The sequence below is a fragment of the Aphidius gifuensis genome, linkage group LG4 (genome assembly GCF_014905175.1).
Source record: "Aphidius gifuensis isolate YNYX2018 linkage group LG4, ASM1490517v1, whole genome shotgun sequence".
Taxonomy (NCBI): domain Eukaryota; kingdom Metazoa; phylum Arthropoda; class Insecta; order Hymenoptera; family Braconidae; genus Aphidius; species Aphidius gifuensis.
Window position 1 is genome coordinate 852,515 of NC_057791.1, and position 14,789 is coordinate 867,303.

Consider the following 14,789-nt stretch of genomic DNA (forward strand, 5'->3'; position numbering starts at 1 on the left):
CAAACATGTAGGAACAAATGTGTAAATATGTGCATGTGTGTGTGTGCAGCCTTACCTGGCTTCTGTACAAATCGTGAAAAAAAAAAAAAAATTAATTATTTATAATGTTATCAAACATGAGTGAGTTCGGAACCAAACGTGTATCAGAGTCGGAAAACCTTTTTTCTAAAAAATATAAAGTTACAAGTGAAATGTCAACACTTTCCATTGACGAAAACAATAACAAGGTTAGTCTAAAATACAACTGCATTATTAAATTATTGTTGTAAAATATAAATATATATTGGTTGTTATTTTTTAGATGAATAAAAATATAACAATTGACTTTGTCAATGATGATTGTCTAGCTGAAATATTCACGTATGTGCCAGCATGTGAAAGACCTAAAATTGCATTGGGTATGTGGTGATAAATACAATATTAATTAATTGATTAAAATAATAATTTAATTATGATAATTAATATATATTTGTATAATTTATTAATTTTTTAGTATGTCAAAAATGGAAAAAGGCCCTTGAGTATTCCTGGAGTAATGTCAAAAAACTTCAACTAACTCACTGGGAGTATGAGGAGTATTCAAATTGTTTGAAGAAATATCCAACACCCGATGGACAATTGAGCTTTTTAAAATCATTGCTTTACAAATGTGGTCGTTTTTTAACACAATTAGACTTGACAGCGTATGGTTATAGTAACATAGTGCCAGTTATTAATGAATATTGTCCAAACCTCGAGAAACTTCGATTAAGATTTATCTATGATGACGATGAAATAATACATCATAAAGCATTTTCACGTCTATCTAAGCTCAAAGTATTATCAATCATATTTCAACATATGAGATACGAGGGATACCAGTTCATGGTTCATTATATAATCCTTGCATTATTTCCCCTTGCTAATACATTGACTGATCTGATTCTGTTCGATTGGCAAGATGACGTATCTCGTGAACGTAGTGTATCCTGTAAATTTCCGGGGACTACCCCCTTTGTAAGTTAAACGTTATATCTATTACAAAAAAAAAAATCACAAATATTCTTTTTATTTTTTACATATATACTTATAAATAATTACTTTTGTAGGTGTTTTATTTTCTAAAAGCTCTGAAAAGATTTGAATTTGGTGGTATTCAAATGTTCCCACAGTTGGAAGAGTATCTGAGAAACAATCGCATACTAGAATGTTCTTACTACGATCGTTCCTTAAACGAAAATGTCATTAAGCCAAATGAGATAATGAGTATTACTAAATTGGATTTGTTGAGATACAAAGTTTCAGATGATACTTTGTATACTATTGCCAATACCATGAAGCAATTAACAAGGCTCAAGATAAAATGCGAATGGATAACTAACGATGGTATAGTAGCCATTTCAAGGATGAATAATTTGAAAGATCTTAAACTTTTGGGCAGAAATTCTAGCATTGATTCTTCATCAATCATATTGCTTAAAAATTTGATCAACTTAATGTTACCATGCAGTAGTAAAATTACTGATGATTTAGCCATGAAAGTTATCGAAAATTCACCAAAGATAAAGATGCTTTTTGTTGCAGGCACAAGTGTGACTGTTGAATTTATAAAAAAAGCAGCAGAAATATCAAGAAATCGAAAACAACTCTTGCGTACAGCTGTTTCTTTTACAACTGATAAGAAACAATATGAATCGCAATATTTACAAATTTTTTTTTGTGCAATACGAAATATTAAATAATTTTGGTGATAAGGATAACTGACTACTAATATTATACGACGAAATAAACAATTTAAAAAAAAAAAATTATTTCTTACATGATTTGATGATTGTTCAATGGTTTTTAATATTGCTGTTGATATTTTAAAATATTTATATGAATATAATAGATATAATTTGAGTTTTTTAAAATAAAATCTATAAGTGTTTAATTTTTATAATGAATCAATTTATAAGTTTATTATTATCTTGATAAATTTATGTACGTCAATGGATCAAGCTTTAAAGCGCATGTTCGAAGTCAAATATTTCTCAATTTCTATATTTAATTTTTTTCTCACAAAATTGTTATAAATTTATTTAAAAATCAATATTTCGATAAATTTTGAAACTACTTATCAAATATTATTATTATAATGTATAAATAATAGAAGAAAAGAAACCAATAATAAAAACAAAAATTATAAATATTGTCAAATATGTTATTATAAATAAAGGTTGTATAAATTGAACAAAAAAAAAATCAAAACAATATGAATTTTTTAATTTGTAGTTTTTATTGATAAGTAAAGTAGTTTTACCACAAAAAATGATCATAATTCAAATTTTTTTTTTTTTTTATATAATACAGTAAGTTACCATGAATGAAGTAAATCAACAGGAAGTTCACACTTTTTTTTTTAAGTTCTAACAGTACGCAAATATAATTCTGATGGTGTAGGATCATCTTGTGGAGATGAATCTGAAACACTATTAAATAAAATTCTTTTTAGTTTGTAATTTAATATTCTTAAAATATAAGTTAAAATTTATGTAATAAATTTTACATCAAAAGTGTTAAAACAAATATTTTTTCATACTCATCAGATAATTCAGGCTGCCTTATATATTTTTCCCATAGTTCGTTACGTTCATAACAAGTAATTTCTCTTGTTTGTTGAATTTTCCTGACCTCCATAAGATACAAAAAGTGATTTTGCATTTGAGGAGCAAGTGTCTTCTTATATTCAATATATTCTTGGGAGAATTCAAGTTTAGGTTTTGGTTTATACAATGGTGTTGATGGCTCAGAATCAGTCACATCACTATTTAACAGAAAAAATAACACAATTTTACTCGTATTAATAATAGATAAACTTTCATAGAAATTAAATATAAAAAATAAAGTTTTCATTACAGTTTTGTAGATTCAAATCTTTTTTGATGATTCTCAGCACATTTACAAGAGATATTGGACAAAATAGCACTGAAATGAAATGAATTGTATTAATGTTTAAATTACTAAAATTTAACAACGTATATAGGTTAATTAAATCATTAACTCATTATTGAAATAATTTACTTACTCATTTATTGAAGACATGATGAATTGTTTATTTGCTTAATTTTTTATATCGCTGAAAGATAACGGCTTAACTAACAAAGACAGCTAATTATACCAAAATTTAATTAAATAATAAACTGTTATTAACTGAATTTAATTATACAGACTATTTATAACAAAATCTATCTTTTAGCTTCAGTATTTCACGTGGAACTAAAACGTGGATTTTATAATAATAGTCTTCACAGGGATACAGTCTTCTCTCTGGTCTCCATGGGTACACTGGTACCACGGTCATCTAAAGAATTAAAATTGAAATTTTCTTATTTATCAACAATAAATTATTAAAGTCAATAATCAATAATTAATGATTGTTGTATCAGTTGATTTGTTAATTAATTTATTAAAGTATTGATACTTTCGAATCATTAGCACAATCAGTTAATGTTCGTTTTGTGCCTCCATTTGAAGATTCATCAATTGATTAATAATATATAATTACTAAATATTTTAATTAAAAAAAAATCTGTTACTTTATAAAACAACTATTTAAATTATTAATAAAAATTTATATCAATATTTAATAACCAAATTATTAATTCGAAATCGTGTGCATTTCGAAAAATTTCGAATTTAAACACCTGCCAAAATAATAACGTAAACAAAATGTTAATTAAGGAATTTTATTCACACACAATTCATCTACACAACATACATTCAATTTTATTTATTTATTTATTTTTTTGCAATACAAAATAAAGTGATCATCATAATATTCGGTGATAATCACTTAAGCCCATTATTTGTATGTTAAATTAAAAAAAAAAAAAAAAAGATATTCAATATTTCGAATTAAATGTGATTCGGGTAAATAAGTATGTTTTTTTTTTGTAAAGTGAATTAACAAGGAGAAAAACAATAAAAAGAAAAAAAAAAAATTACTTAATCATTCTATACAATTAGACTAAAAATAAAGATACTTGTGATTAATGTTATTTTAATTATTAATTTTGTTTTCCTTCATCTCGTGATCAATCTCTCACACACACACATGTAAGATTATTTTTTTAAATTAATTTTTTTTTTTTTGTCAATTATTTGTATGCTTATTATTTCAAATTTAATTATTTTATCAAACGAATTATTATATTCGTTAAATAAAAAAGAAAAATATGAAATAGATTAATCTAATCATTGATTTAATTATCATCTAGTTTCAATTAATTTTTAAATATTGTAATTATATGTATGAATTGTGTTTTAAATTTACGTTTATCCCTTATTCCAGTTTTCAATTATTTTTTATTTTTTAATTTAAACGACAATGTATTATATTATTCTTCATTATTGTGTACAACCTGATGTACAGGATGATGGTCAATTTGAGACAATTAATAAATGATGATGTCTTCCATTATAATGACGAAAAAAGAAAAAAAAAAAAAAAAAAAAAATCTCACTTTATTCTATGTATTTTTTGTCGTGTCAATCATTGATTTATTTTTTTTTTCAACTGGGCACCAGAGTATTGATGATGCATTGCGATGTTATTCTACAAAAAATAAAAAAAATATTAAATAACAATAAACAATATTATTGACTCAACAAAAAGGCAAAAAGATTTAAAAAAATTAAATTCTTACTTGGTTAATTGATAGTGAAAAAAAAAAAAATAAAAAAAATATATTAAACTTTCAGCAGCAGCCAGATTTTGGTGGATTAACATCAACTCCTTGATTAATCGTGACTTTACTTGCTGAATCAACAGCAGCACCAGATGGTGGACCAACACGTGTTTTAATTTGTGCAGCCATTGTCATAAATGCTTGTTCAACATTCATAGCATTTTTAGCTGATGTTTCAAGTATTGGAATATTCAAACGTGATGCAAAATCTTTAGCTTGATTAAAATCAACAACTTTTTTATTTTCAAGATCAGCCTTATTACCAACCAATAATTTATTAACATTATCACATGCATAACGTTCAATTTCATCAAGCCATTGTTTAACATTACTAAATGAATCTTGATCTGTACAATCATAAACAATAATTATACCATGTGCACCTCTGTAATATGAGCTTGTAATTGTACGGAATCTATAAAATAAAAAGCAAAAAAAAAAATCAACATAATTACTTTTTTAATTGATTTATTATTTAATTTAACAACTACCTTTCTTGTCCAGCTGTATCCCATATTTGTAGCTTTATTGTTTTTCCATCAAGATCAATTGTACGAATTTTAAAATCAACACCAATTGTACTGATGTAGCTTTCTGTATATGTATCATCAGCAAAACGTAATAATAAACATGATTTACCAACACCAGAATCTCCAATGAGAAGTAATTTAAACAAGTAATCGCTGTAAATTTAAATAACAACAATTAAATCAATTATTTTAAATAAACAAAATACTTTTTTGAGTAATCATCAATTGACAAACAACAAACTAATAAAAATGGCGTATTGGTACAAAGTTTTTTACAGAAAAAAAATAATAAAAAAAATATAAAACATACAGCTGTTATCATCACCATCAAAAAAACAATCATCTTATTTATTGTTAATTATTATTTGTTAATAATTTACAGGTGGGCGTAAACGCATGCAGATGGCAAGTGAAATCTGTCACCAGTTGTTGATGATAATAACAATAGTAATAAATAAATCAACAACGACAAATAAAAAAAAACAACATGAAGAAACAAGGTGAGGTCAAAAGTCACCAATCACACAAATAAATATGCGTAAATTGTATTTTAATAATAATCATAATAACAAGTATATTATCATAATAATAATGATTTAAGAAAAAAAAAAAAAGGGTGGTCACTAAACAAAGTCAAGCATGAATCATCAGGGATAAATTAATTATTTATTAATCATCAATATGTTTATTATTATTTTATGATCTACGTAGTTATTTTCACGATAATGAATAAATTATTATATATATATTTTTTTTTTTTGTAAAAAATATAAATAAAGATGGACAAAAGAAAATGAAAAAAAAAAGAAAATTGTGTCACCATTTTTAGTGTCTGTTTTTTAATATTGTCATGATTGTTTATTTGACAAGGTTGTTGATTAATTTATTAATAATAATATAGTTTAATTAAATTAATTATTTATTTATTTTTACTCACTATTCGGGATTCATTGTGGACATGCTACGTTGGCGGAGGCGTTCTTCTTCTTTTTTTTTTTTTTTTTTTTTCTCTTCTGTTATTTCTCACTCTCTCGTTCTCTCTCGTTCACGGCTGTCGACGAAGACTCTCTCAATTAAAAGTCGTTTTTTAAAAAGAAAAAAATTCCACGCAAGCTCTCTCTATTTTTTTAAAAAAAAATAATTTTCTCTACTTCCACGTTAACAAATTACGTTGCGATAACGATAATCACAATGTCACTTGATGAATTTTTTGACCAATAAATATGAAAATTATTTTTTTTGTCTTAATCTCTTGATGAGTACAAGTTTGTTAGATTGTTGGTATTATTATTTTTATTATTAGCAATGAAATGTTGACTAAACAATGGCGGCTTAAGACTGACACTCTTCAACAACTAACGGAGCAAAATTTCAGCCATTTGACGTAACCAACAGCGCCCTGTTGTTGTCTATCTCTCTTGTTCCAATTATAAGCTCCATTATTCTCTCTCTGTTTATTTATAAAATATTGTTATTATATTATTTATTTATTTATGTTTTTTTTGTTTAAAATATATCCCGTGACTCTAGACAATATTTGATGATTAATCATTGAAAAAATTTGCAATAGATTTTTTGTTGTCAACGTCATCTAGGAATGACAAATAATTAATAAATTTATTTGACTATTATAATAAAATTAATTAATATAAATGCAACAATCTATTATTGATTATTGATTTCAACAATTGTTGATAAAATAGAAAATGTCAATTTTAATTTTCTAGATGACCGTGGTACTAGTGTATTCATGAAGACGAGAGCAGGCGAGAGAATACGAATTGATACGAAATACCACGTGATACCACGAAGTAAACATTTAAACATACTGCCAGTCTGTCAAGCATAAAAACCACGTTCTCCACGTTTTACTAAAGCTACAAGATTTATTGTCTTTATTGAATAATTACTAATTTTTTCGTTTTTATAATGAAAAATTTTTAATGATATAGCCATTGATGAATTAGAATTAAAAACAGCAAACCTAACTTTAATTAGTGATTAAATAAATTTAAAAAAATATATTTAATTTTGATTTATTTTTATTTATTTACAAAACCTTATATAAAATTAAATATTTGTAAATTAAAAATATTGTTAAGGCTAGTACAAAAGTTGAATCTATTGAATCGGTCTATCAATTGCAGCTCTAACTTCATTTACCCAATTATTCATTTTTTGAGTAAATTGCTTAAGCAAAAAGGAACCATCAGATATTAATTTAAGTACTTTTAATTTTTGTATTTCCAACTGGTGCTTTTTGTCAGCAAGTCCTAGCTCAAATACAGCAACATTGTTGTTTAGATCCTTGATAAGTTTTTCAGTTTCTCCAAGTGCTACACAGACAAGATACAATACTTGGTCATGTAGATCATCATTAAGAATTTCCTAAAAATACACATAAAATGGTTACAATTAATTGCTTTATCAGTATAATTTATTGTAATGTCTTACCTGTGGCAAACCCATGAAGACTAGAGAACGTTCAGACAAAACGATAATTATCTTTGAAGTAATTAACTTTTTATATTCTTCACACTCTTCAGCAGAAATATTGCCTTTTTCTTTGTTGACCTTATCTTGTATTTCTACTAATTCATCTTTAATTGCAATTGATTCAGCAAGGATCTTCTTTTGACGAGTCAATTGATCTTGTAAATCTTTTACATTGAGTATATTGCTTTCTAGATCATTTTTTTGTTGATCGATCAACACCATATTTTTTTCCAAGGACAATAATTCACGATCCATATTTTTATGTAGGTATTATAGGATCACTCAGGACTGCTCAGGACAACTTGTCTTTTATAAATAAATCAAAATAAATTTTTTTTATATAAAATGCACATGTTGCATACTGCACATGTCAAAACACATGTTATTAAGGTGCATTTCACCGGAAAATGCGGCAACAGTTTCATCGTTTACCAAAAACTTGTCTAAAAAAATTATCTATTTAAAATTATAATGTTATTATTTATTTAATTAGGTATTTATTATTGTTTTCCACGATATATTTATTTTTTTTATTAGAGAGAAAATAAATTTTTTTTTCGTTGTATTCAGTTGTAAATGCGCCATAATGATCACGAATCGACGCCATGCTCCTTTCTAAATTTAATTATTATTATTATTGTTATCTTCTAATATCATAACCAGTTTAACTCGTCAAAACCATCTAATCACAAAATTGGTTATAAATTATTTTGTTGGGTGTTAAAAGAACACGTGTTGAGTTAATTTTAATTATAAATATTTATTACTAATTAAAAAATGGAGCACGACGGAACAATGGAGTGTCGTGAATTGGTAGAATCTATTAAAACAATGCAACACCAAATGTAAGTTAAAAGAACATATTGTATATGATTAATTAATTATAAATATTGTATTAATTAATTTAATTTTAATTATTAGATTGTGTTGTCGTTGTGGAACTTTGATTGAGCCAAATCCATCAAATATGTGTGTTGCATGTTTAAGATCAGAGGTTGATATAACTGAGGGTATTCCCAAACAAGCAACATTACATTTTTGTCGTGGTTGTGAAAGATATCTTCAACCACCAAATGATTGGATTCATGCTGCACTTGAATCACGTGAATTATTACAAGTATGTTTAAAAAAACTTAAAGGTTTACAGCGTGTTAAACTTATTGATGCTGGTTTTGTATGGACAGAACCACATTCTAAAAGAATAAGAGTTAAATTAACAGTACATGCTGAAGTTGTTGGTGGTACTGTTTTGGAACAAGTATTTATTGTTGAATTTATTGTTAATCATCAAATGTGTGATGATTGTCATCGTACTGAAGCACAAAATTATTGGCGTGCATCTGTACAAGTACGACAAAAATCAATTAATAAAAAAACATTTTTTTATCTTGAGCAACTTATTCTAAAGCATAAAGCACATGAACAAACACTTGGTATTAAACCAATTCATGAAGGTATTGATTTTTTTTATTCAAATGAATCTGGTGCAAGAAAAATGGTTGATTTTTTAACATCTGTATTACCATGTCGTTATGATCATTCAAAGAAATTAATATCACATGATATTCACAGTAATATTTACAACTACAAATTTACATACAGGTATGATGTTTTATTTTTTACATTTAACAACAACAAAAGCAACAATAATGCTAAATATTTAATTGATTTTACAGTGTTGAAATTGTACCAATATCAAAGGACAGTGTTGTATGTTTGTCTAAAAAATTGGCACATCAACTTGGTGATATAAGTCCAGTAGCACTTGTTTACAGAACAACAAATTCATTGAATTTAATTGACGTATCATCTGGTCAAAGTAATTAATACTTTTATCATTTATATTGAATTTTTATCAAGCACAATAATTTATTTTTTTATTATCATGTTTTAGTTGCTGATGTTAGTGCAACAGTTTACTGGAGACATCCATTCAACAGCATTTGCAATCCAAAACAATTGACTCAGTATACTGTCATGGACATTGAGCCAATTGTTGCAACAGAAAGAAAAATATTTCCAGGCCAAGGTGCCATTTCACACAAGGTAAAAATAAATATAACAAAAACAATTTAAAGATATTTATAAATGTGTTTTTAATTTGTTTCTTTAGCATGTTATTGCTGATGTTTGGCTTGTTAAATCATCGGATGTTGGTATTGATCATAACCCAGTTCACACACGTACACATTTGGGTCATTTGCTTAAACCTGGTGACGAAGCATTGGGGTAATAAATTAAACAATGATAAACAAAAAAGAAATCATAATAAAATTCAACAAGTATATCTAATTATTTGTTATGTTTTAGATATGCAGTTGGTGACAGTAATATTAATGATGCCAACTTTGATAAGCTATCAAGCAACGATGTGCCAGACATAATTTTAGTTAAAAAATTCTATGGACATGATAAAACAGCAAGAAGAAGAGCAAGAATGTGGAAACTCAAACATTTAAATGAAAATGTCGTTAGCAATGATACTGATAACGAGTAAGTATCATCAAATAATTTATTAACTTGTATTTATAAATGAATTTGTATGTCCTAATTAATACAACTATTTATTTGTACTTAACTAGGGATTACAATGAATTTTTGGATGACATTGATGACAGTCCAGAATTCCGTGAAAATATAAATGTTTATTTGGATCCAAAAAGAAGACCTGCTGTTGATACAAATGACATTGATCCATGTTTACCAGGTGTTACACTCGATGAAATGCTTAATGATTTTACTTTTACTGATGATTCCGAAATGACTATTGCTGATGAGTGAAAATTTCGAATTATATTATATTCTTCAAAAAAATCATTATATAATTTTTTTTTTAATAAACTCGTTCAATAATCCAATCAATCATTGAGTTTATTTTTTTTTTTTTTATCAATTTAATATTTATCAGTTTAATTTTAATCGTATAATTATCAATTTACTTTTTCAAGTGACCCCATATTGAGTCAACCTTGAATCGAAATAGATTTGTAGAAAAAAGAAATAATTTAATTTAAACAATTCAATTTATTTGATAAAAAAAAAATTATCAGTATACATTTAGTTGAAGACATTATAAATTATTAATAATACAACCTGATGAGATTATACATTTGACTGATAACAAGTGGTAGTATCAGTAATGATATTTCGAATTGACCGAATAATAAATTAGTTACTTTTTAAATTTCACAAAATGCGGTTCTACATAATATATTTATGCTTGTTATTTATTTCATTTGATATTATTTTGTGTACCAACAATAATGGTAGGTAAATAATATTAAAAATAAATTAAATAATAATTTTAAATTGTAATTTTATCTAGATGATGAAGTTAATTGTACATTAATATCAAATGAAATTGAAAATTGGGCAACAATTGGTATTAAAACAAAACGTTTTAATAATATTATGAATGATTTATCATTACCATCATCATGGCAAAAAATTGACTGGACAAATTTTGTTGATGGTATTAAATCAACATTATTATGTACAATATGTAAATCAGTAGCAAAATCAATTATTAATCTTCATCGTACTGGTGTACCTGATGATAAATTAAAAAAAACAATAACTGAACTTTGTGTTATTTTAAATATACAATCAGAAGCTGTTTGTCAAGGTGTTGTTAGTCTAAATTTGGTAAATAAAATAATAATCATTTATTTTATTAACAAGCTACAATATTTTTTTGATTAATCATTATTTTTTTTAAAGCCAATATTTTTATACATCATTGATCATGATTCAACAATAAATCACAATGACATTTGTGGCCTTGTTCTTCAAAATCAAGATTGCACTGGTACGATTGCACTGCAAAGATATGAATGGTCAATCAATGTTGATAAAAATAATAAACGTTTTGTTAATAAAAAATTAAGTAAACAAAGATATAAAATACTTCAAGTAACAGATATACATTATGATCCATTGTATGAAGCAAATGGAAGTGCTGATTGCAATGAACCAACATGTTGTAGAAAAGGACAATATCATATTAATGATCAACCAATATTAGCTGGTTATTGGGGTGATTTTAATAACTGTGATTCACCTTGGCATGCTGTTACTGATGCACTTGATAACATGGCATCACAACATAAAGTGAAATTTATTTAACTATTAATTATAAATAAATTTAGATAAACAAAATAACATTGATTATTTATTATTACAGGATATTGATTATGTTTATTTTACTGGTGATATTATTGATCATGGTATTTGGCAAACATCAAGACAAGGAAATACTGAAAGTTTAATTAAAACATTTAATAAAATAATTGATACTTTTAATGATACACCAGTTTATCCAATACTTGGAAATCATGAGCCACATCCTTTAAATTTGTAAATTATTTATTATAATTTATTTGTAAATAAATTATTAATTGTTATATGTATTTTAGATTTTCTCCAGATAGTATTGTTGCTGATGAGCTGTCAACAAAATGGTTATACAAATTGATGGCTGATACCTGGATCAATGCTGGCTGGTTACCAGAATCAACAAGACAAACAATTCAACGTGGAGGATATTATACAGTTGTACCTAGAAATGGTTTACGTGTTATAGCATTAAACAATAACATTGCATACATTTTAAATTGGTAAATAATTGCCAACAATAGTAACAATTGCTTTCTTTTATTTTATTAACTTTATTATTAATTATTGAGGTGGTTAATATACGAGCCTGAAGATCCAAATGGACAATTAAAATGGCTAAATGATGTTCTGCGTGAAGCTGAAGACAGAGGTGAAGCTGTTCATCTTCTTGCTCATGTACCAAGTGGTTCAATTCAAATTCAACACACTTGGAGTCGTGAATACAATAAAATAATTAACAGATTTTCACATATTATTGCTGCACAATTTAATGGTCATACCCATAATGATGAATTGAATTTAATTTTTAATGATGATAAACAAGTTATTAATGTTGCATGGAATGGTGGTAGTATAACACCATATGCATTTTTAAATTCAAATTATAAAGTTTATACTGTTAATGCTGATTCATTTGTAAGTTTTATAATTACTTTTATCTTTTTTTATTTAAATTATTCAATTTAATTTAAAATAGGCTATTGAAAATTTTGATAATTGGATGTACAATCTTACTGAGGCTAATTTAACACCAAATAAATCACCAAACTGGTTCAAATCTTATTCATTTAAGGAGGAATATAATTTACAAGATTTATCATATGAAAGTTTAAATAATTGGCTATTAAATATGACTAAAAATGTTACACTTCAACAACAATATCGAAGGTAATTAATTAATCTAAAAATAATAATAATTTATCATTCAATTTGTTTATATTTATTTTAGAAATTTTCATAAAAATGCATCACCAGAGTTGGATAAATATTGTGATGAAGAATGTTTGAGAAAAATTGTCTGTCAAATTGTCACAGGTAAAAGTGATGATGATCCTAATTGTGAATATTTTAAAAATCTTTAAATTTGTTAAATACCTATTATAAACAAAAGGTAAAAAAAAAAATCCTTTACTAATAATAATTTTTGAAATGTTTAATTATTGTATCAAGTGTATTTACAAAATGAAAAAAGAATAATATTGACAACAAATACATTTTGTTATTAATACAATTGTTTATTCATTATTTAATTGAAGGTGAACATTTTTTATGATCAATCCAGGCAATTTGAGATGCTCTAAAAAGTGTCTCATGTGGTAAATCATCAAGCATTTTCATCTGTAAATTATGCAATTAAATAAATTGAGATATTTCAATAATAAAAAAATAATTAATAATAAATAACGCACCGTTTTATGAACATAAATAACTAGTTGTTCTAAATGTTCTGGATTATTGCATTCTGATTGGAATAATCGTCTCCATAATGCTCCAGCAAGTACTTTGTCATTTGTCATGATTCCTTCATCATATCCAATGATAGCTGCATTAAATTGAAATCCAATTTCTTGCATGTGTTCTCTGACTGTTGATTCTTTGACTTTCTAATAATATAAATTTAATTAATTAATTAATTGACTGGATTTATAAATAGATATATTTTATTTACTCCAAGTTGTTTTTTTCTTATATGTGCATCTTGCCACATTGCTGCAACAAGATTTTTAATTAAATCTGGTCCTTCTCTTCCTGCATCTTGTAGTCTAACCATCATCATCCATACGTGTAATTCAGTAATAAGAAACCATGAAAAAAATGTATCAGCCATTCTGTAATCTATAATAAGTAATTAACATAATTGTCATTTACTTGTCAACAATAAATTACCTTGTATAAATCCAACATGATCAATAGTATCAACAATAAATCGATACAAGTAAAATCCTTTTGCTCTCAATTTCTACAACAACAACAACAAATGATAAACAATTAATTAATAGTTATATAAAAGCAACATAACAGATGATACTTGATCAACTAAAAATACTCACATACTTCTGAAAGAGATGATACTTGAAAAAATCACGAGTTCTATTGACATAACTATCTGAATTAGCAAAAGAATTTAATGCAACTGGAACAACTGCTGTTGTATGAATCAATTGTTTATCAATATTGTTATTTTTATTTACTAATACCGGTGATAAACAACGTGAAAATGTTGCAAAACGTAGAGTAACATTTCTACTTGATGACAGTGTTGATCCAACAATCTACAAATACCAAAATAATTATCAAAAATTAATAAACCTTTAATTAATTTATAAAAAATATAATAAACAATTTATCTAATTTATTTAAATATAAATAAATAAATAAAAAGGTTATAGAAAAAGGGTATTTAGAAAAAAAAAAAAAAAACTTACTTTGATAACAGACAATGCCTGCATGTTGATGATGAATGAATTGAAAAATCAAATTCAATTTGTTAATTAGTTTTTTTAATTGTCAATGTTAATATATAATAATGAAATATATAACAATGTATTTAAAAATATAATAAAATGTTAATAATATTTATAATTCGCCACAAACGGCCAATAGTTGAACCTTAAATTAACACACATACACACGCACACAAAAACAAAATGATGATAGA

General features: G+C 25.5%; 7 protein-coding genes across 8 annotated transcripts; 3 read left to right on the top strand and 4 right to left on the bottom strand.

Moving 5' to 3' along the window:
• The first annotated feature begins 49 nt into the window (after positions 1 to 49).
• On the top strand, positions 50 to 1,758 carry LOC122854273. 2 transcript variants are annotated; one of them, XM_044154763.1, is made up of 5 exons: positions 50 to 227; positions 302 to 398; positions 494 to 996; positions 1,089 to 1,365; positions 1,564 to 1,758. In XM_044154763.1, the coding sequence occupies exons 1-5, from the start codon at positions 105 to 107 to the stop codon at positions 1,719 to 1,721; spliced, it is 1,158 nt and encodes a 385-aa protein (XP_044010698.1). In that variant the 5' UTR covers positions 50 to 104; the 3' UTR covers positions 1,722 to 1,758. The 2 variants fall into 2 exon arrangements, with proteins under 2 accessions (XP_044010698.1, XP_044010697.1); XM_044154762.1 differs by having other exon boundaries at positions 1,089 to 1,758.
• A 479-nt stretch (positions 1,759 to 2,237) lies between these two features.
• LOC122854275 lies at positions 2,238 to 3,316 on the bottom strand. The gene is made up of 4 exons (XM_044154765.1): positions 3,047 to 3,316; positions 2,878 to 2,946; positions 2,561 to 2,785; positions 2,238 to 2,450 (listed from the first exon to the last, which is right to left on the bottom strand). The coding sequence occupies exons 1-4, from the start codon at positions 3,061 to 3,063 to the stop codon at positions 2,381 to 2,383; spliced, it is 381 nt and encodes a 126-aa protein (XP_044010700.1). The 5' UTR covers positions 3,064 to 3,316; the 3' UTR covers positions 2,238 to 2,380.
• Positions 3,317 to 4,301: 985 nt separating this feature from the next.
• LOC122854274 (ras-related protein Rab-1A) lies at positions 4,302 to 6,645 on the bottom strand. The gene is made up of 4 exons (XM_044154764.1): positions 6,177 to 6,645; positions 5,201 to 5,392; positions 4,668 to 5,124; positions 4,302 to 4,576 (listed from the first exon to the last, which is right to left on the bottom strand). Exons 1-3 carry the CDS (start codon positions 6,197 to 6,199, stop codon positions 4,719 to 4,721), a joined length of 621 nt encoding a protein of 206 aa, XP_044010699.1. The 5' UTR covers positions 6,200 to 6,645; the 3' UTR covers positions 4,302 to 4,576; positions 4,668 to 4,718.
• A 705-nt stretch (positions 6,646 to 7,350) lies between these two features.
• On the bottom strand, positions 7,351 to 8,219 carry LOC122854279. Its single transcript, XM_044154770.1, has 2 exons — positions 7,694 to 8,219; positions 7,351 to 7,627 (listed from the first exon to the last, which is right to left on the bottom strand). Exons 1-2 carry the CDS (start codon positions 7,988 to 7,990, stop codon positions 7,361 to 7,363), a joined length of 564 nt encoding a protein of 187 aa, XP_044010705.1. The 5' UTR covers positions 7,991 to 8,219; the 3' UTR covers positions 7,351 to 7,360.
• Positions 8,220 to 8,370: 151 nt separating this feature from the next.
• On the top strand, positions 8,371 to 10,597 carry LOC122854277 (60S ribosomal export protein NMD3). The gene is made up of 7 exons (XM_044154768.1): positions 8,371 to 8,580; positions 8,657 to 9,337; positions 9,412 to 9,554; positions 9,630 to 9,781; positions 9,849 to 9,964; positions 10,046 to 10,228; positions 10,318 to 10,597. Exons 1-7 carry the CDS (start codon positions 8,513 to 8,515, stop codon positions 10,514 to 10,516), a joined length of 1,542 nt encoding a protein of 513 aa, XP_044010703.1. The 5' UTR covers positions 8,371 to 8,512; the 3' UTR covers positions 10,517 to 10,597.
• Positions 10,598 to 10,670: 73 nt separating this feature from the next.
• On the top strand, positions 10,671 to 13,413 carry LOC122854276 (sphingomyelin phosphodiesterase 1-like). The gene is made up of 9 exons (XM_044154767.1): positions 10,671 to 11,001; positions 11,061 to 11,380; positions 11,456 to 11,845; positions 11,919 to 12,091; positions 12,151 to 12,351; positions 12,421 to 12,766; positions 12,828 to 13,018; positions 13,080 to 13,241; positions 13,387 to 13,413. The coding sequence occupies exons 1-8, from the start codon at positions 10,929 to 10,931 to the stop codon at positions 13,210 to 13,212; spliced, it is 1,827 nt and encodes a 608-aa protein (XP_044010702.1). The 5' UTR covers positions 10,671 to 10,928; the 3' UTR covers positions 13,213 to 13,241; positions 13,387 to 13,413.
• LOC122854278 (ubiquinol-cytochrome-c reductase complex assembly factor 1) lies at positions 13,296 to 14,766 on the bottom strand. The gene is made up of 6 exons (XM_044154769.1): positions 14,557 to 14,766; positions 14,182 to 14,403; positions 14,018 to 14,090; positions 13,800 to 13,966; positions 13,540 to 13,734; positions 13,296 to 13,468 (listed from the first exon to the last, which is right to left on the bottom strand). The coding sequence occupies exons 1-6, from the start codon at positions 14,578 to 14,580 to the stop codon at positions 13,373 to 13,375; spliced, it is 777 nt and encodes a 258-aa protein (XP_044010704.1). The 5' UTR covers positions 14,581 to 14,766; the 3' UTR covers positions 13,296 to 13,372.
• Positions 14,767 to 14,789: the final 23 nt, after the last annotated feature.